General features: G+C 44.6%; 1 protein-coding gene and 1 long non-coding RNA gene across 3 annotated transcripts in view; both read left to right on the top strand.

Annotated features, from left to right (window-relative positions):
* The window catches only part of LOC101910707 (BEN domain-containing protein 5), a 965,145-nt gene extending 961,269 nt beyond the window's left edge, over nucleotides 1-3,876 (top strand). For both annotated transcript variants that reach the window (XM_055814853.1, XM_055814852.1), the window contains exon 13: nucleotides 1,212-3,876. In XM_055814853.1, coding sequence (XP_055670828.1) covers nucleotides 1,212-1,332 — 121 coding nt within the window. In that variant the 3' untranslated portion in view covers nucleotides 1,333-3,876. The remainder of the gene's footprint in view (nucleotides 1-1,211) is intronic.
* An 11,414-nt stretch (nucleotides 3,877-15,290) lies between these two features.
* On the top strand, nucleotides 15,291-21,001 carry LOC114012437 (uncharacterized). The gene is made up of 3 exons (XR_003554868.2): nucleotides 15,291-15,480; nucleotides 16,660-17,042; nucleotides 18,702-21,001. It is a non-coding gene; the product is annotated as an uncharacterized LOC114012437 (long non-coding RNA).
* The last annotated feature ends 2,429 nt before the right edge of the window (nucleotides 21,002-23,430 follow it).

Here is a 23,430-nt window from a genome sequence, read left to right as displayed (position 1 = left end):
GGGATGGCCCGGTGCTGGCTGAGTCTCCTGAGCTAGGGATGGTGCTGCAGGTCCCACACCTCTTGTCATTCAGCCCCTCATCAAAGCAAGGTCTCTGGGCACAATGGTGTGAGTTGTGCCATCTTCTTCCCAGGCCCGGGCTAGACAGGCCAGGGCTGAGGCTATACGGTCACTTGTGCTTGTCTTCTGTGAAACACGTGTGTCAGGACCCAGAGGGAGGAGAGGCAGCGAGAGCACTGGGCTGCAAGATGAAGGATTTTAATTAAGGCCTCAAGCAAAGAGGCTATACAAGTAAATGGAACAGAAATGTTACAGAATTAACTGATAATAAAGGATAGAGATTTACTTTTCCTTAAAGTAGCGAACATTTATCATACACATTGTAAACACAGCTGGCAGCACTTTGTCTTGGAAACAAGTAGTGAGACTTATCAGGAACCAAAGTGTTACAAAGTAGGTCTGGTTCCCCAGGCAAACTGTGGGAAAACGAGGAGCTGCTTCTGTGGTGCTGAGGTGTGAGGAGCTCAGCTCTTAGCCTGTGAATTCCTGGGGCATCACTGCAGAAGTGCTTCGTCTCTAGCGTAACTCTGCTCCTTCGGAGGCCGGCGGTTAAACTCCCACTGCTCTGCTAGGACTATAGCCAGAAAGGTGCACTGGCAACGCCATGTTCCAAACTGCAATGGCAACTAAAGTTTTGCATGACTGTTAGATAACTGGAGTTAATGGGCATGGTGAAATAACAGCATCACGTCGGGCTCTTTGAAGGCACTGGTCTGGGTGTTGGAAGCACCAGTGCTGAGCAGACCCATGAACCCAGCTGTCCTGTGAACGATCTATGCCCCAGAAGGAAATACTCACAGTGATACAAGGACTGTTAATGAGCAGAAATGAAGTAAAAATGTTTCAGGCGCGTGGGAGCCGCAGTGAGGAGTAAACAGTAATATGTGCATTACCCGAAGGCAAGCAGTGGGGCCCTTCTCTTGGAAAGCTCAGAGCTAGCGAAAGCCCTTGAAGTCTTCTGGAAGGACTAACTCTGCTCTGGCCAGAGGAGGATGGGACCAGCTGGTCTTTAACCAACTCTAATTTGTCTCAAGCTGCCAAAGCCTTCCTTACAGATGCACTTCACTGTGAGACTTTACACATGGCTTACCTGCTGCTGAAGCACCTCAGTGTTTTGCAATACCTGTCCTCTCTCTCTTTTCCTTTGACAGGAAGGAAAAATTGCCACTTTATAAATGCACTACCCAGCGGGGCCAAGGGAACAGCCATGCTGGCAGCAAGCCCGAGAAGAGGAGCCAGGCACATCTGAAGGACCAGTCTCTCTCCACGTGATGAGAAGAGAAGAGAGAAGGGCTGGTCTGTGGGGAGAGGCGCAGGAGCACGTCGTGGTCTGGAACGGATGATGTTTCTCTTTTTTCCCCAGACAAGTATTTCTAAGATAACAGATAGTCCAAAGGAGGAAGAGCGAGATGGAAATTAGCTGGAAATTTTACCATTGATTCTTTTTTATTTATAGATGGTAAATCAATGTTAGGGCTTTTTTTTTTTTTTTTTTTTTTCCCTTCTTCATCTCTGGGAAAAAAAGAGTGACCCAATAGATTTACAGAAATCATTTGCGGTGGCTGAAAAGCGATTTGTTAAAATGAGAAAGCCTCCCCTTCCTCCACCAGCCTCACTCTCTCTCTCTTTAAAGGGGTAATCCATACAATGAGCTAACGAGGGAGTCCTGGCTCCCTTGCTGCACCATGTGATGTGTCCCCTTTTAGTGTCAGGCTCAGAAGCTCTTATGCCAATTGCATGTGCTAGCCCTGTTAGCTTGCATTAAGAGAGCCTGATAAATAGCTTCTGGGAGTCAGGCAGGCGCTCCTCTGTGTGCCGTTTATCATCTGCTGCATGGTTAGGTTTTTTGCTCTTCTATCAGATCATTCAAGGAAAGGGGTCATATGAGAAATGTTACTGTCAGGCTGCAGGCATGAAACTCACTGCACGACCTGCCTAACAGGCAGGAATCATGGTTTTCCAGCAAAAAATGGTTGGGTTCTAGAAAGACTGGGCTTGCCAACTGATGTATGACTGAGGCAGTGTGAGACGGGGGTAGTGATGAAAGGGATGAACAAACAGTGTTGTGCCACTATTGTAAGAAATCTCAATTAAAACCTCACCACCTTCCCATTACATGAACAGCATGTGAAATCCCTCCTTGAAGCCACCATCACTAGGTCTTGTCTCCTGTGTTGTGCAACTGATTGAAACATCTGCCAGTTATGTGGATGTGAAGCATGAGGCCAGTGGGTCTCAAACTGGTAAAAGAGGGTGAACCTGAGGGGAGTCCAAGTGTCTCCCAGCGGATGGGAAGGGTGAGAAGACCCCCTTGCCAAGCTATCAGAAGCTTTGCAAAACAGCTTCTCTTTACTGTCTTCTGCTAGGTGTTGGGCTGCAACGGTAGCTTGGAGGAGAGAAGGCACCAAGATCCAGTGGATAAGAGAGGGAAAGGAGGAACCAGACTGAGGGTGAAGAAAGACAGGTGAAACAAGACTGAATGAGCTCCTCTTGGTGTGGGGTGGCCCTGAAGGTGTAGTAACCCCAGGCACTCCATTTACTAGTAGAAGAGCTAGGCTGGTTGCTCCTCTTTTTCCCAGGACTTGAGCACTATGATCTAGGAACGGAGTTAGATTCAGCTGGGTCCTCATGCTGGCCTGTTATGTGAGAAGAATGCATCCTGGGGATAAATTAAAAGGTATGATAAAAACTGAGAACTATAGGCTAAAATTGACCGTCCGGGTAATTTATATTTACTGTCCCTTGTGAAAGTACTCCCTGATTTCCCAGCAATGGAGACCCAGCTGCAAGGCCCAAGCACGACCAACACCGCACCGAGGTGTGATCCTAGGAAGAACTGAAAGCAGCTTGGGTTGCATTCATGCGTCCAGGTAGCTAGTGGGCCCTCACACATGCTCATCTGTCTTTGAGTACAGTTCCCATACCCATATCTCGATGGATAGAAGGGAGTTCTGTGTGAGGTCCCTGAGCTCCATTCCACACGAGTAAACACAAAGCAAGCATGGTCACGGCTGAGGTCTGCATTCTGTGTCTCGGGACCTCACATGCACTTCTGAAGCCCGGTCACAACAAACACCCTGGGAGCCACTGGCACATGGGTTTCCATCCAGTGATCATTACTGCAGCCAGAACGAGTTAGCAGGTACAAGTCAGGACAAAAATTTGGCTTTGCATGCCTCCGAAAAAGGACAAGCTACTCAGGATCTGACAAAACTTGAGCTGATTGTGTCTGTGCATTAGCCACCTGTTAGCTGGGCTTTCGTTAGTTACCTTCTCTCTGATAACGGGAACATGGCTGAAAACAAGAAAGAGCTATCCCACTGGAAGGAAAATGATTTAAAACACCAAGCAAACCTGTTACTGTCAGTATTTCAAGGTGAGGGGGTTAAACTGTGCATGTTTTTAGGGAGAATAAAATGCCTTCATATGATGAATTCCAAAGCATGCAAAAGGCACAGGGCTGGCTCTCTGTCTCCAAAAGCAGAGTAATGAATAGCAGTGACAGTGTGATAATTAAAATGACCTCTTGGAGATATGGATTAGAAGGTATGCAGAGGGGGGATAAGTTCTTCTTTGAATTAATCTAGTGCTAATTTATGACTATCGTTGGGTTTTATAGGGTTTTAGTGGAAGACTTTCAAAGTTGGTTTACTGGGGTGATAATGGTCCTTCTGCATATTCATTGGAAAAACACTTGCAGAATTCCTCATTATTTCTTTTTGAATTATAATATATATATATATTTATTTAATGAGAGAGTTTCAGGTATTTGCTTAGCTGCTAAAGAGTCTACTCTAGAATTATGAATAAAGTGATAAAAGCAGCTGTGGAATGAGTGTGTTGTTTCATTTTCATTCCTTCCTCCTCACAGGCCCACCAGTCACTTCAAAACCAAGATGCGGACCAGCGGATTCTGGGAAGCCCTTGTGCTGCCCTGTTATCAGTTGTCAGAGGCTCCTGCTATCTGACTTGTAAAAGTCAGTCTTTGAAGTTTACATTTAATAACCAGATCTTCCTGGAAATTGCTGTCTCCACTTCTTACTTGTCTCCTGCTATTTGTATCTTCCCCACAGCCTGCAACTTCCAGGTCTTGGTATAGACCTGACGTAGGCTGCTCGCCTCTGCCAGAGATGCTTCCTTTCTGCTGAGATATCCCAAACTTTTCGTTGGACAGAAAGGACAGATTGGAGACAGTTACCCATATGGGAAATGATGACATCCCATTTGTCAACTCCCATGCTGGTAACCTTCTTCCCATCCTCTCCACCTGCCTAGCAATACTGTAGCATCTGAGCATAAGGTTATCTGCCAAGAGCATCTGCCTTGCTCCTCAGTCGGGCAGCACGCCCGTTCTGGAGCCCACCCTCCCAAACCTTGTTCCAGCACGTCATGTTCAAACTCTTTGCTCTTGTCTTCAATTTCACTCCTCTCTGTTTGTCTCTGGCACCTCCTGGTCCACCCACAGCCGCAGCTGCCCCTACCCATTTTTTCCACTCTAAGATCCCAATCATGTCTCTTCTGAATCCTACAGGCAGAGCGGACTCTATTGTGCTTTCTTCATAGACCCACCTCTGCTTTCGAGGCTCACCAATAAACCATGTTTCTTGAAAGCTTTCCCTGACAGCTGGGGATGGAAGCCTAAGCCTTTCACGGTGGGGCCTTTGCTAGCTTGCATGGCGAGGGCTGGCATGCTGGCGTGGCAGAGTGTGCGTGGTGTGCATGTGCCATTTCACAAATTCTTGGGGAGACTATGATGGGAGCTGAAAATATGAGACCTTTTGCTCCCAGCCTCTAGTTCACTTTCCTCCCACGAGTGCTGAAGTTCTCTTCCACCTGAGCAGGCAGATCCTGCCTAAGAGCCAACTTCTGGCCTGGCATGAGCCTTTTCCTCCTGGAGACGATCTGCGTCTCAGACGTAAGTAACGCACGTTGTACACTCAACAGTAACTCTTTACTAGTTGCTTGTGTCGGGTCCAAGGTAAGGTAACACCAGGGATTTTGAAATGTTCAGAGGCCAATATGGGTCCAAAACTGGGTGTTTAATTTGACAGAACGGTGTTTACTCTTAAGAACAACAGCACGTGTTTATCTGAGCACAAGTGGAGGGCTCTTCTTGTGGGGAGACCGGAGCCCCATTGCACTGCCCTGCCTGTTTCCACTCGCTGCTAGGGGAGCTGCAGGGCCCTCCCTTGGAGCTGTGGCAACGTATTTAACTCCCTTTGTACAGGACTGGCTGATGAATTTTAAAATGCTGAAATTAACTTCGTTTTCTGTGCATTCTGCTCTCCTGACAAGAAAATCCTGCTACAAGCCCCTGTGCAGGCCGTCTAACTGCGCTGAATTGGACCCTCGCTGTGAGGGGATTATATATTCTGATTGGGGCTGCGTTTGCAATTATTTTCTCTGCCACACCAAAGTCCTTTACTGCAGAGCTGCAAACCAGTTATAGGAACATGAAATGCTTTGACTTCTTCACTAGGGAAACATTAATCCAATCACAGGTTATGTCCATTACAGACTATGGCAATATTGTATACAGGAATTCCCGGGAGAAGGTTCTACAAAAATTGGAATCTCTCTATAACCATGTTATGAGATTTACTGGTGTGGATAAAATGGGCAGAGTTAAAATTACCAGGCTGGCTATCTCTAAAAGACAGGTGAAGTCTGCTGGCTATCATTGCTTCATAATATTACAAATGGAAAAGCCCTGAAGTAATTGAATAACACATCTGCTGAAAAAACCTTGTGAACTGCTATAACCTAAAGATAGACTGCAAGGAAACAACGTAGGTACAGCACCCGGTTAAAAGGAAAAAGATGCTTTCCTTACCTGGCGCAGGAAGATATCGCAAATGCAGATACAGATTCTCTCTCTGCCTCCTAGATTATATGTGTGTGTGTGTGTGTGTGTTTGTGTCTATCTACCTCTTTTCACATAAAAATAAGTTAAACCAGTTTCCTCAGCAGCCAGAGGCACGGTGCTGGATGGTAACAATTCATAAGCAGAGCTCACTGCATTTCCTTTTGTAATGGAAGTTGCTAAAAATATTTGACACAGCTTGCAAAGGAACTGATTTCTGTCCCCTTAACGTCTCTCTGTCCTTGTGCAGAAAAAGATTTCAAAGCACTTTGCAAGAGTTGATTAAGTTTTTCCCTGTGCTTTAGTATCAGCATTCAGTGGTCCATAGCCATGGTTTAATAGCAGAGAGCAACTTCACTGGGTCGCAGCAAGCCCAGGGCTACGAGGAAGATGAGCACTGATATCACTGCTGCAGCCACGGCCAGGTGCAGCCTGTCCGCGTCCGTCCGTGCAGCCTGCACGCACCGTTCGGAGGGGGAGGATGGCCGCAGCCTGCTGGCTGCCTCAGTGCCACCCTGTAGGTGCAGCCAGGTTGCCGCCAGGCTCCCCGGGGCCACGCGCTCCGGACCCCACAGAGCTGGCCAGCCGTCGTCTCACCTGCTCTCGGGAGGTAAGTGTGCGATGGACTGGACTTGTGGTGGTGCATGAGGGGATTTGGGATCAGATCAGACACTGTAGATCCTTCCATGGTTGTGCCCGGACATGGAGGAGCACCTCTCATGCCTCACGTTCCTCCCCACCTGGTAGTTCTGAGCAGAGACCCCAGGGCACCTGACATAACGGCACTGCAGCAGCATGGCTGTCCGGGGGTGTCATAGCTGGTCAATGCCGGGAGCTGGGACTGATTTCACGTTTTGTGCACCTCTCCATGGCAGACTAGCACGCGTGGAAGGAAGATAAGCTTTCGAGACAGCGAGTCTGGAGGGGTTTGAATCCTCCTGTGGAAGGAACACAGGGACACAGGGGAAGCTGACAGCACGAGTACTGATGTGCACAGTACATAACAGAACTTTGAAATCAAAGTCCTTTGGATTTGGGTTTTTTTTCATGAAGTTGTTCATTAAAAGTTGTTTATCATTGAAAATGTTATACAGAATACAAAACTGCTGCTTTTCCAGAAAGGCTTGACATTTACTGTCTGGAAGCAGTGGGAACAGAAACCATCCGACTCTAACTTAAGCTGCAGTATCAATAGCCTGGGTATATGAAGGAAGATTTTTTACCAGCTAGTATTTGGAAGAAAAAAGTACCAGAGCAAGTTATGCCACTGGAGACAAAGTCTTTCTCACAGTCATGAGGGAGCCAATATCCTACTGTGATCCCCCGTCACACACATAAAATTATACTGAGTATAAAGAGTCGCCCGCTCATTTTGCACATTTAGGGCTGTTACCCCTGGTACTTTCAGCCAAAGCAGGCTGCACAAATCCTGAGGATTTGTACACATTTCCCTTCGGTGCTAGGTGCAGGTGGGTTTTTTTTGTTTTGCCCTATATGTGTACCACTAAGATTCATGAGGCTTGTTCTGTAGCATTTATGACCCATTTTAAGGCTGGATTAATACATTTTTAGAGGTGTAATTTTTTTAGGTCCGAAGTGTTACCCATGTTGTGTGAGGCAGTTGCAAGATGCCCCTTCACAGAGCTGTGCTGCCAGAAATGCTGAGGCCACTGGTGTTTGCAGTGCTGGATGCAGAGTGCAGTCCTGCAGGGAGGCAGCGTGCTCTTGGCGGGGAAACTGTTTTCTGGCAAATCCACGTTGGACTTCATACTTTTATTTCTTTGTCCCCTAAGGCAGATTTCTTTTCCCCCTCGGTCGGTCGGTTGCAGCCCTGTCACACTCCCAAAGAGTTTGAGCAGCTGATCCTGAGTCATCAAGTGGAAAACACATGGCATGTCCAGGGAGGCTTGACTAAGAGGTAGGAGGAAGAGCAGAGAAAAAAAGATGGAGAAGCACGGTTTAACTTCAGCTCAGGAAACTGGTTAGAGTCTGGAAGTGCCTTTAGCATGGGAGTGGCTCATGCAGAGCTCGTGGTTCAGCAGTGAGGGGTTGGGTGAAACCTTTGGGCCTTTTAGGTGAAGAGCAGTTTTGCTATTCTTCTGAATAAAGCCAGGACTTCACCCTAGAAATCTTGAATGCAGCTCTCAGCTCTTCTATGGACTGGATGTTGCAAGATTTAGGATAAGGTGAGGAGTACTTATTTCTGTGATTCATCTCTACCATGCAAAACCCCTCGATATATTACTGCCTCATACTGATATTGCTTTAGATACCTTTCTTCCGTGTGAGGAAATGCCCATTTCTGACATGGTGGCCCAAGACTCAGGCAGCTGAAGTGAGTTGAAGCAGGACAGGAGAGGGTAGAAGAGCCAGCGAGGGAAGTGAATGCAACTCCACAGCTGAGCCACAGCAGCCAGCTGAGTGATGGCAGTGGGTGCTTGGCTAAATCATCAGAGATGCTCACAAGGCAGTGTTGGTAAACTGCAACTAATAATGGCTGTTAAATGCAGACATTTCATACTTCTTAACCCTGAAAAAATGGGGAGAAGTATTTTTGCAAAATACTTCCTTTTCTGTCACACTCACGCTGCATGTTCGGTATATCCTCTTGCCGAACCAAGCTGCTGTTCAGCCATCCTGGAAACTCTGAAACCATTCATCTGAGGATTTTGACTGAAATGGCTGTAAACATCACAGTCCCCAGGTTATTGGTTAGTTCCAAGCCCATAATATGTTGGGGATCTGTGAGATGACAGAGGCTGTGTGCAAAACCACAGGGAGCAGAACCTCAGAAACCCCCATGCCACTTACTATAATCAGTGTAGATGCCACCTTCTGGGGTTAATCTTGTTTGCCCAGGACAACCTCCAGATATCTTTGATGACAAATTAAGATTTCCTAAGCTTCCTTGCTCAACTTCATCAGAATTTCACACTTATTATATCCATGTAGCCCATTATCAAAAAGCTAAGAAGAGTGTGCTTCATTTTTGCATCGTAGATAGGTACAAAGATGGTTAGCTGGAGCAGTTCTGCCATGAATGCTAACTGTCCTGCCTCCTGATACAGTGGAGATGCAAGACATAATAGGGATAGTATGATGGTGCAAAAAAAAATGGTCACAGCCAAGTTCACCTTACAACCTGAGGCATGTGGTATTTGAATGAAACTGTTTCCTGGAACCAATGCCATTTTAAAACAATTTAAGCTATAAATTTCAAATCTCTAAGTGGATAGAGAGCAGCCCGTGTATGGATTGAAAGAAAAAAAAAAAAGAAATCTCTAATTTTCATTGATTTAGAAAAATGGTGGCAGTCCGCATAGTGTGAGGCCAGAGGTGGAAACCTAAGCCCTGTTTTGAGCTAGGGTGGCATGCAGCATGAAACGTGCCAGGTTAAAGGGAAGGCATGTTCTGGGAAGGGCATGTTCTGGGAAGGGCATGTATCTGGAAATCATCAAGGGCCATCAGAGCAACTAGTGCTGTCCAGGGTAAATTTTCCTGAATTTGGCTCCTCACCATTTCAGTGTCCAAACGCCTACAGTTTGTATAAAAACGTGTTTGTACTCCAGGCTGTAGGTTCAAAACATTGGACTTGACCATACACACAACTGAGAGGGACAAAGAGATGCATATTGCGGCTTATTTGACATGAGTATATCAGCGCATCTGTGGCCACTGTCCTGCGTGCATGCCTGCGTGATGTGGAGGGGATGCCTGGGGGTAGAAGTAACGCTCAGACGTGTTTTTAATCCCTTACTCTTAAATGCATATAGGCCAAAATCCTTTGTTATTTTGAGTCCTCTGGGCGAACAGCTACAGGCAAGTTAAATACAAACAATAATAATGATCAGAAGCACACGTATCAGCAGTGGTGCAGACTAGCCGTGGGTTTCTGTACTTGAGAAGGAGAAGCACATCCAACATACACAGCCCCTGGCTGCCCCAGAGCATTTTCTTGTGCTGTCGGGAAGATGGGAGTGCTGTGTGTTTCTGGAGAGGGGATTAATCAGCGGAGCTAAACGCCACTAACCCCTTGTTACTGCCTGCCATAAACTTAACCAAACCTAACAGGAAGAAAGAAGCGGTCCCTGGTGTAGCCACAGGCATCAGATGGCGTAACCCACACGGACCACGCACCCAGGCAGGGGCAGGGCTGCTCGCCATGGATCGGGGGCATCCCAACCCTGCCTGGGCCTGTTCTGGCATCAGAAAAGCAGTTCAGTCCCAGAAGAAGCCACGAGGCCAGGCATTCATCAGCACAGCTGCACTGATGCCAGCGCAGGATAGCAGGGAAGACTCTATCCCCGTGTACTTTTAAATCATCAAGCTAATAAGTACCCTGGATGATAAGATGTAATCTTTTAAATACAGTATGGATTTCTTCCCTGAATTATGCATGATAACATCTTTAGGCATGAGCTTTATTTTTTTAACTGAAAGAGCTGTCTTTTGGTGGCGGCGGCAGTGGTAATCACTGTGTTTTACAGTTCGGCAGGCTGGCCCGGGGAAGGCTCCCTATTGCTAGGCAATCTCTGCTAACTTCTGAGGAGTGTTGGGCCCTAGGATGGTGCCAGAGCATGTCCAGGAAATGTGAGGCTGTTAATCCACTGGTTTAACAAGCTGATACTGGTCTCCAAGCAAAAGTAGCCAAATTTTGCATTGAGGGAGATCGCAGGGAAAAGGTAATGCTAGGGTTTCAAAGGTGACCGGACTAATTCAGATCAAATCTAGCCACATGCAGTCCCCATCTGTGGCTCGCTGGCTGCTCCAGGGTGTACAGGGACCACACGTTACACAAGAGAGAATGGGCACACATTAAAACAAATAGATGAAATTCCATCTGAACACAAGAAACCAGTTTTTAACTGTGGAGGTGGTCAAACAGTGAAACAGGGTGCCCAGAGAGGCGTTGGAGTCTTCATCCCTGCAGACATTCAAAATCCAGCTGGCCATAGCCCTGGGCATCCTGCTCTAGCTGACCATGCCCGAGCAGAGGAGATGGACAAGATGATCTCAAGATTCTTTCCAACATCATCCATTCTTTGAGTCTGTTTCCTGTTTCTTTTACCCGTTTCTGACAGTTTTACTGGTCATTTTGCAGCAAGCAGTGTAATAATACCAATATTTAGCTCTTTTGTGGGATTTTTCACTCCTTAATCTGCAATGCCTTTAATGAGGTTTGTAGTTCGTCATCCCTTTTTAACAGTGAGGGGAACTGGGGCAGTCAGGAAACAACTGATTTGCTTAAAGACATCCAGGAAGACAGGGGAAGAGGGACCAAATTTCCTGAATGTCACCGCCTGTTCCTGGACCAGCGCTGCGATGCCTGTGCAGGCAGTATTTTGGAGAGAAGCCTGGTGTACCCAGCACCCAAGTGACAGCAGAGGCTGAAGGCACTGGATGCAGCAGTCTATCCATGGATGCAGCCCTTGGACTGTAAACCACAGCAAAAGAGAAATGCTTCTGTGCTTTGCCAGGGAGACAATGGCACAGGCAGCTCCGCTCCGGTGAGCTGAGCTGAACCACAAACAAGCAAGCTGGTGCTTTAACGAAGGCACATTCACAACTGCTGTACACAGTCTTTACCCACCAGTGCTTCAAACTACAGGTCTGGTTTCTGTGCATCACGTTTCGTTTTGTTTTGTTTTTTCCAGTGCTTCTACTGTAGCTCTCAGGTTTGGCCACATTGCAAGGCATAACAACACAAACATTCTTTCTTAATAGTACTATTATTACCAATCCTTAGAGATTGATGTTTCTAATATCATAAAAATTCCTTAACTGAAGCTCACATTGCTGTGATTTTGCATCTCAATGCATTTTGATCTATTGACAAGTACACCTTGAAAAAAACCAATAATGTTTGGATTTTTCTCATGAATATTGAAAATCAGACAGAAGAGCAGATGTGTGTGCATGTCCACAGATACACAAGCACAGAGCCCTCACTTTTAAGTACTTGCTTAAATCCCAGATCCTGACAAATAGGAATGATCTGCTTTTTACTCTTTGGGTGAGCTGAATAAATACGGGTATTGTGTTTGTATGGAATAGAGGAAGCAGGCAACGGCCATTTATGGATGATTAATCACAGCCATGTATTCTTTATTTCATATTTATGGGTGATACAGTGGGCTGAATTTTAATCAGCTCTCACTATGGTGGGTTTTCATGTTCCTGCTTTCAGCTGTTAACACTTTAGAGATCAGAAAACGAAATGAGTAGAATGGCTATGGATAGGGATCACACTGGTTTTAGCAATGACTTTGCTTACTGCCTTCAGAGAAGGAACAAAAGAATGTCTCATGCATGTGGTCTTTGGAAGGTAACTGGGAAATGGATGCAGTTAATGGTAACAGCATATAACAGTCAGTAGAACAGTGAGCTGAGTTCAACTAAAACCAGCTCTGAACCCAGATTTACGGTGTCTCTACCTAAGAGTTATAAAAACCAAGGCAAAACAGGGAACAAAATGCTACCACTGGCATAGAGGGAACATCCCTGTTTGGAGGTGCTTTACAGCCGTTCACACGGGACAGTCATAAGCCAGTGGAAAAGGGTGGCTCCAGGCTCGTGCCCCACTGAGTCAGTGATTCCTCCGACAGCAAGAATGTCTGTCTACAAATGAACGTAGGGATTTAATGTTTTCTGAATTTGTTACTCAGTAGACAAAGCTGGATTTTCTTAATGGTCAGCACTGGGAGCTACCCCTGCCTGGATGGGGAATGCTGCACTCCCTGGCCTCTGACTGGTACAGCTGTAGCTTGAAAGATTGGCAGAGCAAGTGCTGTAAGATTTCAGGTAGAGCTCAAGAAGGCTCATTTAAGGATTATTGCAGGAATGGCTCCTCTGTTCTTCCTTGTTTTTTAACTTAAATATGCAGTACGGCAGAACGCTTTTCAGCAGAGACACAATCTTCATTCCTTTGTTCAAGGAGTGGAGAAAAGAATAATTAACAGAACCCTTACCTCCTCTCCTTGGATGATGCTCAGTTTGACCTTTACAGTACTAAAGTGGTATTAAGATAAGAATCAAGTACTGTATCTTGACCTCAGCCACACCACGGTACATCTGAATTTGGAGTCAGACCGCTAAAGCAATTAGAATTGACTGGGACTAAGACTGGTGCACATGGTATTTGATATTTCTGGCATTTATATTCACAGCAGTCAGTGGGATCCATTGCGCTGCCCCACAAGTGCCCCAAACACGCCTCGTACAATTTGTTTATTACACATTGTATTAATTGCACAGCAGGCGATTAAAATGGAGAGCATTTAAAAAGTCAAATTGGCCTTTTACAGCACGTAATTTGGGATGGGGGACAGATTGCTCTGGATGATTTAGATACCTAACTCAATCAATGAGTATGAGACATCAGAATGCCTTTGGAAAAAAAAAAAACCTGCAGTCCCTAATCTTTAAATTTCATCTTTAATTTTGGAGTGCAATTGGTGCTTAGAAAATATAGCTCAGGGAGGGCAGGGAAAGAAGAGTCCAGTGAGCAAAACTGAAATCTCGTTTAGCCAGGGTCTGTCGTCAGTGAAGAGGAGATGGGAAATTAGCACACAGCTCAGGCTGGCTCGCTCGCAGGAATACATTGACAAAATCACTGCAGGCACATGACGCCATCCAGCCCATAAAAACATACAGTCCTTTAAAATGAAGGCCCTGCGTGACAGATACTTTTCCAGGCATTAAGACTCTGGCAGCCCAACCAAAGTATAACATCAAGAAAGTAAATTTGAAGGAGTTACTTTATTACAGATAACACTGCCTTTTCCAGATAGCCACGCTTCAGTTAAACCCACTGAACCAAACACCACGTTGCAATTCAGTCGGGAAAAGCAGCTTGCCCTAAGATATGATACAGGACAAGAAAAATTAATAATTTTGAGACGTATCATCAAGGAAGAATGTGAGGATTTTTTTTCTTCTTCGCATTGGGACTCTTGAGATTCTCCTCCTGGGCTACTTAAAGCCCAACTTTGTTCATGCTGCTCGGATCCAGTTTTCATACCCTAGCATAAAAACTGACCTCTGAAAAGAAAGCAGCATTACATTCTTCCATATGCAGAGCGCCAAGTGGAGAAAAGCCCCTTCACCGATAGGTGTTACTAAGTGATGGGGAGAATTTAAGTGATTTTGGTGAAATGAGGATTTAGCCCGCAAAGGGGCTCGAGCACTTTAGAGATTTGGAGGCAAAATGACAGAGCTTTGCAGCCTGAGGCTGCAGAAAACCACTGTGAAATTACCTGCTGCCTTCAGGTCATCCTTTGTGTTGGATGTTTCCTCTGGCTTTTCCGGGGCTAGCGAATGATCTGTCTTCAGAGCTGCCACTATTCCAGCACTGAAGATGCGCATAAGTTGTGACAAATAAGACGGGATTTACAGAGGAAGAAGTGCTATGCAAGTCCAGTGATGGAGGTAATAAAGATCTTCTGCCTGGATGCACAAAGGCTTTCAGGGTTTCTCGGGGTCTTACTCGCCAGCACAGTCTGAGAAAAGAATTGCTCACTTGGGCATGTATGTCCGAGTGTCCGTGCAACTGCACACAGGTGTGTGCATGGGCAGTCTGAGGTAAACGAGATTTCTGTCAGTCCTTAAGCACAGATAGGTTGTCCTCTGTTACACCTAGGAAGTGTGAGTAATAATTTAGCTCTTTTACATAACATGCTGTAATGAAGATTATTAAAGCTGCCTTCACAATTTCCAAGCCAAATTCTTCTTTATTTTCTTGGGAATCAAACTTTCAGATCCCACATGTGGCTTTGAAAATCTCAAATTGTAGGTCAGAAAATCCACAGAGATTTGTAACAACTTACTCCTTGCCATAGTTACATGATACGTAACAACATACTCCTTGCTTTGTCCACAGGACGACACTGATGGAGCAGGACTCAAACGATGGCTGCAGGCCAATAACCAACACCCTGTACCTTCCAAACCCTGGGACCACAGCACGATGCACATGGGAACCACAGCAGAGGACCCAGCTGGCAGAATACGCACAGGCCAGTCCTAAGTGCACAAAAGCTTCATCCAGTTGCTTTTGCTACACCGTGGCTTCCAGGGAATACCACTATATTTAATATAGCAGTGATTTGATCTTCAAGGGTTGAACCATGCAAGATACAAAGCAGGCCAGCACAACTCCTCTTCAACACTCAAGCAAATGAATATTAAATTCAGGTGCATATTTGATTGCCCAGCGTGGGGGCAGAGGGCTCAGCACTGGGGGATGCTGGAGACAGCCATTACAGCATCAGCCTGGGTTGTGGGGGTCCTTATACTAATTTCCTTCTCTGATTTCTAAAGTAAATATTTTTTGGTTTTGTTTTTTGTTTCTATCTAGATGAATGTTCAAAGACACCAAAACTAGTGAATAACAAGACTAAAATTTGAGCCACAGTCCAAGCCAACGGTGGATGAAGACATAGTTCAAGACGATAGCATCATTCAATCACCTGTGCCCGCTTCAGCCGAAAAGGAGACAACGGTTTGTGCCTTCAGTCTGCTGGGTTCTGTCCTCCCTTGGGCCTTCCCCAGTCACGGCAGTAAGTGTGGTCCCCAAACCCCAACAGTTTAGAAGAGAAAGCTATTCCCAGGGTGTCTTTTTGGAAGCAGCCAACTTACAGCTTTAGATTGATGTTCACTTTTATTTTGCGATCATAGCTAATTAAAAGAAATTAATAGAAACATAGCCGGATCCAAAAGTTTATTAGAAAAGAAGCACTGCAGTTGAATTATGCCACTGTGTTGTGTATGACAAAGCCCACTGAAAGCTGAACACTTGATGATCTCTGGAATTTGACTAAGAGCTCTCAGGCCTTTGGGAGAAACTTGACAATTACTGATCTACATATGCTGACAATCTCTACATATCAGGGGCCCCATGAGGGTCCTTAATTGCTCTGTAAACTTCAAACTGGAGTGTTCTTCAGTAGGAAAAAACAAGATGCTGCATTCAAGCTCAAGAAGAGTGGTGGTTGACATGTTTATTAAATACCCCCAGGCCCCAAAGGATTGCAGGGTGGAAGGGTCTCTGGGTAGGGGAAGTTATAAATGCAGCACCAGATTTATTCAAGACAGAACAATTATGTATGAATGCTCAGGTGCAACTATGGCTCAATGGATCCAGGAAAACTTTATGCAAAAGCATTTTCACAATTGCAAACTGCATTTCTATTCTCTCGGTTGCACAGCCCTTTTTGTCACATTTGCTTGAGCTTTATGACAGCACACACAAAATGTCTGCGTTATTTGAATGGAAGCGGGCAATGGATTTTATAAGATGCTGACCTGAGGTTTTTCAAATGCAAAATACGTGACGTTTACCTTACTTTTGCATGATTGTAGGCAATGAGTTTTGTCCATGTACCTGGCAGGGGAGAGACCTCTATCCTCCAAGATATCTTCAACACAGGACCTGAATTTATGCCAGAAATTTTAGTAGGTCTGGCTCAAAATGAAGCTGCATGAAAACTGATCATTTCATGGGAGAACTGAGAGCTTCATATTCTTTCCCTTTAATTTACAGTTTGACACAAGCCAACACACTGATGATTAAGGTTACTCACGTGTTACGGATGGCGCAGAATGTTATTCTGGCTCATTCTCCTGCTGCTGTATTGACTTGATGATGTCAGCTTTGATGTTTACCTTGTATGTTGTCAACACGATCGCCAAGCAAATCCCGATTGCTTCATTCCTCATTCTATTTCTTTGTATTTCAGGAATGTCTACCCGCTGCCATGAGGGTTGACTGCCCTTACTGAACTGGCCACAGCGCACGGAGAGAGAAATAACACTAACCCCTCCAGAAGCCATCTGACACAGCAGCAGCAGACTTGGCGAGGGGTTTTACAAAATGCTTTATCATTTCTGAGGAGCAGAAGGAAGAGCCAGAGCTTGGACTGCACCCCGATAGGATGCGCAGCACTCACCATTAGGGGAACACCCTGCCTTGCAATGAAGTTGATCAGGAAATAATTGAAGGGAACAAATCTGGAAACTCCCAGTGCCAGCTTCATTCTGAGGTCCAATGACACAATCCAGACCTTTGAATTTGGGGAAGGAGAGTGCTATCGACACAACACGTTAAACAACCTTAACTCCAGTGAGCAATGGCACCACTATAACACTTGTTTATTAGCAAAATGCATCTGATCTCAAAGGCCTGCATGACAAGTTCATTACAGATCAATTTAATTAGCTGATTTACATTTAATTTACATTTCAATTAATGTCTTTAGCAACAAAACGTTGCCTTAATAGGGTAATTGGCTGTTAGGCAATATGTAAAAGAATAAATAGTCACATTCTGAGGAAGAATTCCTATTTTCAAATTTTTATTACCATAAATAACCTAAATAATTATTGCTCTTAAGGGGCCACGTCCCAGTTCCCTTCTGGGCCTAATTATAAAGACTTAGTACCTCATTAAGCAAAATGGTTTTGGAGTCACAGAAAAGCATTACTCTAATCGTGACTCGTTAGTTTCAACAAAAGAGGGGAAAACTGCAAAAGTCGGCACATTTCGCCATATTATTCTTGTGGTTCATAAGCAGCAGCAGCACATTTGAGAAGTGGCTGTTACAGCTGTGTAGGCATTTCTGTCACAAACCCCTGTTTTCAGAGTCGGGGGCGGGGGGGGATGTGTAACTTTGGTCATCAGCAGAGTCACGTCCAAATGCAAAAGCTGGCACGTGCACCCCTGGCACGGAGCAAGCAGCTTGAGCAAACTTTGTTTTTCTGTTCTCTGAGAGCTCATCTTTTCCCCACACGCATGGTGGTTTGGTTTGAGGATGTAATGTAGGTTCCATCTTCCTCTACCATGCCAGGAACGTTGCTTTCATCACCATAATATATCCCAGTGCACAGAAAATGGACATGTCTGTCAGGGTTTGTCCACATTCCGTGATGCATTATCATATCACAGTGCTCCTTCCTTGTAACTAGAGAGCAAAAAAATGGACTGCAGGCTTGGGTGTGACCAGACTGCGACTTCAAGGCTTAGCGCTGGATCCAAACCACTGTGGCAATGGGATGTAAAACATGGATCTCATATACTCGGCTGGTTTAAATTTGTCCAAAAAAGCTGTGGAAGGTTTGGCATGGTGCTGGCAGGTTTTATGCTGCATTAGGCATTGACTCTCTGTGCTACTCTAACACTACGCTGGATGCGGCACTGTCCGCCCTTCGGCAGCCGGTGCCATGCCAACGTTAAAGCATTAAGCTGGTGCACGCCCCGTGCCAGGAGCTCTGGCTGATGTGGTGTCCATGTCTGTGCTTTGCCTGGATGAAGTTTGTTCTGCTGGCAATCCAGTGGTGCAGAGATCCAGAACCGACAACTGGAACTAAGGCATTGATTGCATTTACTTATGATGACGTAATGTAAGGAAACAAAAGGGGAGTGATTTAAGATTTTGTTTAGCAAATAATAAATTCATAATAATCTAGGAATAGATAGAGCTTTGAAAAGGAAAGTGTTTAACTAAGGAGAAAACAACCTTCTCATGTAGTGTTAGTTTCCTCATTAGCCTTTAACGATGATTCATATGTAAAAGAAAAGCAAAACTCAAACACCATACTATTCTTTCTTATGTTGCAGATAAAGCCAAAGCTAGAAACAGGGTTTTTTAATGATAGCATTGTGCAGCTTCTAAGAACAGAGAATCAGTGGCATGATTCTTTTTTTTTCTCCTTTCCCCCCTCTTTTTTCATATATCTGTCCCCCCACCCCCAGTGACTAAGTGCTACTGTCCTTGTTTTACAGGTAGTTAAACCGGCAGCATAGAAATGTTAAGTATCTCAGAGCTGTAAGGAGAACCTCTACCCTCACAGTCCAGCCTTCTTGCTCCAATGCCTATGGAAGTCAGTCATGACTTCAGTGGATTTTGGAACTCACCCTCAGCCCCCACACTGTGCCAGATTGTTACCTGGTGTAACTCGCCCAGCTCCAGCGGCAATTTATCTGGACTATGTGACTGGGCAAATTTATTGCCAGAGACTGGGCAAGTTCTAGTTCCTTAGTGCCTAATTTTCCTGTAACAGGATGCTGTATGTATGTACCATTAGGACAGTGAAAAAGAAATCAGATGGCAGTCACTTTCTTCTAATACTAAATGCACCCTTTCACTGGGATAAGGAAAACAGTGCCGGAGAGAGAGAGAAGTTTCCACTTCCAAAGAAATGTCTTATTACCTTCAGAAGTTAATTGCTTAGGACTCAGCTGTATCTTCTAGTATTCTGCATTTTATTTTTGCTCTTAGACTTGATGGATCTGGAATTCTATTCCGAGCTGCTAACTCAATTTTTGCTTTTTAAAGCTCATTTAAAACCTTTCCTACTTTCCTGTGTCTCTGATTAACACTAATCCACTCTACCCTTTCTCTTCCTGCAGCTTCTTATACTCGCCCCTTGCTGCAGCCTGTAAGAATTCTAATTGGCGTCTGCTCTTCTTTTTGGGTTTCCATTTTTTTCTTTCTTCCTGCTCCATTTTCTTTCTGTTGCTATCTGGGCTGCTCTATGCCATCCTGTTATACTTTCTAGCCCAGATCTGCCTAGTGCTGTAAAGGATTTGATGATTTTCTTTAGGAAGGACTCTAATAATAGCCACAATCCTGCCCCTTTACAAATCTTCCTTACAATGAAGGGAAAAAAAAGTTTAAAAAAAAAAAAAGTTCTGCCCTCTGGAGTGAATTCCATTCAAAATCAAAAGTTATTGCTAAAAAAAATTTTAAAATCCCTCTCTGTTCCTGATGGATTGGATAAATTTTAAAGGAGCAATGTTGTAATTTATGGGGAATTCGAGCACAGATCTCAGAGCTCCCTATTAGACCGGGTAACTTCAGATATTTTTTAAAGAAATAATTTCAGCTTTCTTCTCCAACAAAAGGCTACAGTTTATAACAGGAGATCAAGCCAGCCAGAAAGTCCTTGAGGTTCTCCGGTGACTTCACTGTTGTCCATCAAATTAACATGGAAGATGATGAAACATTGCTACTTTAATGGGCAGAGGGACAAAACCCCTGACACACTGCAGAGAGGCTTTTGCAAAACAAGCAACTAGATGCCATCTGAGCTGGATGAAGCCAGCAGATGCCAGAGCCCAGGACTATAATGGGATGTGATGGATTTCGAGCTTTAACTGCCATTTCGGGTGGCCTATGCCAAAACTGTGATTTCTCAGCCCCTATTCAGCTGCTGCCTCAGCTTGGCTGCCCCAGAGGTGAAGCTGTTCCCCTTGAAGACCGGTGCCTGACACTGGCTTCCTGGCCCTGCTCACAAGTAGCTTAGTTAGTGCCACTCTCACAGGCTTGGAGCCGTGTCGTGCCTGTGCTCCCAGGGCCTCGGAAGCCAGCGCTCCCCGCCGCCCTCCCGGCACCCTTGGCAGTGCCAGCTGCTGCAACGCACGGGCTCCGGAGCGCATTGTTCAGAGCCCTCTCCTCTGTTCTCCGTTTGGTAAGCAGTACTTTACCATTTACATTTTAACATGCTTTGCAGAGTCACAACATTTACAGGCAGAACGTACTGTTAGGCATTAGGGTGGCCTCCTGGACATGACGGACCATAAAATACTGTTGTCACTCTTCTTTTTGTTTGACTAAAATACGTTTTGTTTTGACAAAGGAATTTCTTTTATCAGCTCTTCATTCTCCTTTGGTCTTGTCAGAAAATGGAGAATTCACTTTCCCTTTGATAGTTTGTTCCAGTGGTTTCTCACTTTCTCTGTTACAATATAATGCCCAGTATCTAATTCACATTTTTCTAGCTTCAGCTTCTAGCAACTGCCTCTTCCTATGCCTTTCCCAATTATGTTAAAGATCCATAGAGTATTCTGCATTTTTCAACACATCCCATCCACTGTAATCAAGCCACAGCTTTTGGCTTTCTGCTCCGGCCGCTGTGCTATTGGCGCTGCAGTGAGAGCCATCACGGCCAGCCTTCCGTGAGCAGCAGAGTTCAGTGCAGAATACAGGTGCCCTTTCACACATTTCTACGCCAGCTGCTCTGAATTACTGCAGGAGCAGAGTCGTCATCTCTGCGGCGGCAGAAGAATGGACAAGAATAGTTGGTAATTTCTGCTTCCTCCATGACCATCGTCTTGAGTTGCTTTGCCAGCCTGACAATGTTCTTTTCTTTGCTTTTTAAATGCAAAGCTGTACATACATAAGGAATAAAAAGCTCTAATTTATTCTGCAAAAGTGTTCATCAAGTGAGAGACAGGACTCTGGGAAAAGATTAAGAGCTTACATTTTTCATTTGACTTATTTCACATGAAATTTCATAGGGGATAAAATGATGGGAGGCAAAGAAGCAATGATATTTCTGTTTTATCTCTGTCTAAGGACCATAAATCTTTCTGAAGTATCATTAATTATAGCAGCGCCATTCACAATGCTATTGTTAAGGGTCTATCAGCAGTCCCATTATAAACCCCTATTTTCCGGGGTTTATAACTTAGAAGAATTTTGTTTCAGGCAAAAACTTTGCTGGGGCAATGTCTCCATCTGAGACAATTTTTAAAATATGCAAAACACAAAAGAAAGTGTTACCTCTTTTGAACTGAGTAAGGAAGAGCCCAGGAACTTTCTAGGGGTACAAAGCTAATGCTGCCTTGGCTGATTGTATCTGTACCATTTGTGAATTCATAAGACTAATTCATAGAAGTTCTCTCTTAGATGAATTTAGATCATTCCTTTACAACGCGAGTTTCCAATTACTACAACTGAATTCAAGATCAGGAATATTCCTCTAGTGGCTGTAATCAAATCAGATTTGATTTCTTCTTCAGCTGCAGCCAGCCAAGGAAGAATTTAGCAGACTTGGAAAACAGCTTACATGTTCAGAAAACTTCAGTGCCTTTAGGTCACTTGCCTTTTTGTTTTTGTTGTTGTTGTTGTTGCAGGCACGACATACCTCAAGGATCAGTGAAGTTAATGGTATATCCACCAAAGCAAGTATGGATTTCGCAGCAATACAGCAGAACTGCTCTGTCGTGGCTGAGCCATGATGAAATGTTAAAGGGGCACTGAGTTTCTCCAGATGTGTAGTGAAAAATGCTCTTCACTAGGCACTAGTGAGACGGGGAGGGCACGGGGATGAAAGGTCACTGCTTTGCCTGCATAACAACACGACCAGGTGGCCTCTTGCTGTAGCACTTGTAGGTGCATCAAGGAAGCCTACAGCTCTGCCCAGCTGGGTCCTTGCACATAAAGAAAGAGCAAGATGCTCAATAAGACGGGATCGACAAAATCATTGTGGCCTTTTTCTAAAGCAATAGATATTAATGAGTGCTAACTTCTGGGCAACATTTTTTCCTGCTTTAAAGCAGAAAGATTAGATGAAAATGTATTTTGTGAAGAGTGTGCTGACACCCTCAGGTAATCTCCATCCTCCATCCTCATCAATAATCTAACACTCTACCTTCCCCATTACACTACTCTCTGCAGTAATGCAATTCACTTTGGTCCCCTTAGATCCTATTAGAATCTCTCACATTACAAAATTCTTCCAGCTCTGCTCTACAGTGTACTGGGATTGTTTAGTCTTAACTTCTGCTGGCTGTTTTCCTCAACTACAATTCTTTGCACAGGAATTGACTTTTGTGAACTGCACATTTAACCCAGCAGTGAGTGAGACGATCAAAATAAGTAATGCGTGTGGGTATTGTCCTGTGGGGTCCCTAAAGCACTCTGATTCTGCTTTGAACACTGTTGAATGTATCTTGTGATAATGAGTTCCACTATCTAAAGTACTTTCTTCTATCAGTTTTGATTGTGTTGTCTTTTAATTTCATTGCATGTGTCCTTTGAAAGGATAAATAGGCATGGGTAAATAGAAGAACCTATGTCTACATATTATTCAATCCCTTATGTACCTCTTCTGTATTACATCTTACTTTTCTCCTCTCCAAAGTAAAACAGTCCTAATGTTTTGTTTGTTTGCCTTTTCCAATACGGAAATCTTTCCATATCTCATAATTTGTTGCTGTTATTTGAGCAGATGTCTTCCTGGAATTCTCCACCATTATTAATGACAAGAGTATCGTACCCAGTGATGATATCTAAATAAAGGGCTCGACGTGCAGTAAGACACAGAGGTCTCTTCTGGCTGCTCTGTCAACATCAGGGGCTTAAAGTACGCAGAAACGGCTCTCTGACAACACTCGTAAGAACTAAAGCAGAAGGTGGAAAAATGGAAAGCTCCTTTATTTCCTGCATTCTTATGGCCAGAATGACTGTGCAGTGCCACTTTGCACCCAGAGTAATGCTTCCCAAGCTTAAGAAGAAAATCAGTCTTGGCTTCTTCGCAAGTGAGTCTCTGACCACATCAGTGATGTTAGACTTGCTCTCTGATCTCCAGTTTTATCTGATCTAATCCTGTCTAACCCACAGTATTTTTTAGATTCTGAACTTTAGAATAGCCACTGTTTGCAAACCTGACTCTTTCCATTTTTCCCACTTTACCTGTTTTGTATCATATTTCAACAGACAGAAGCT

This window comes from Falco peregrinus, chromosome 10 (assembly GCF_023634155.1).
Source record: "Falco peregrinus isolate bFalPer1 chromosome 10, bFalPer1.pri, whole genome shotgun sequence".
In the NCBI taxonomy this organism is placed as follows: domain Eukaryota; kingdom Metazoa; phylum Chordata; class Aves; order Falconiformes; family Falconidae; genus Falco; species Falco peregrinus.
Note: the sequence above shows the minus strand (reverse complement) of the source record. Positions and strands in the feature narration are given on the sequence as shown.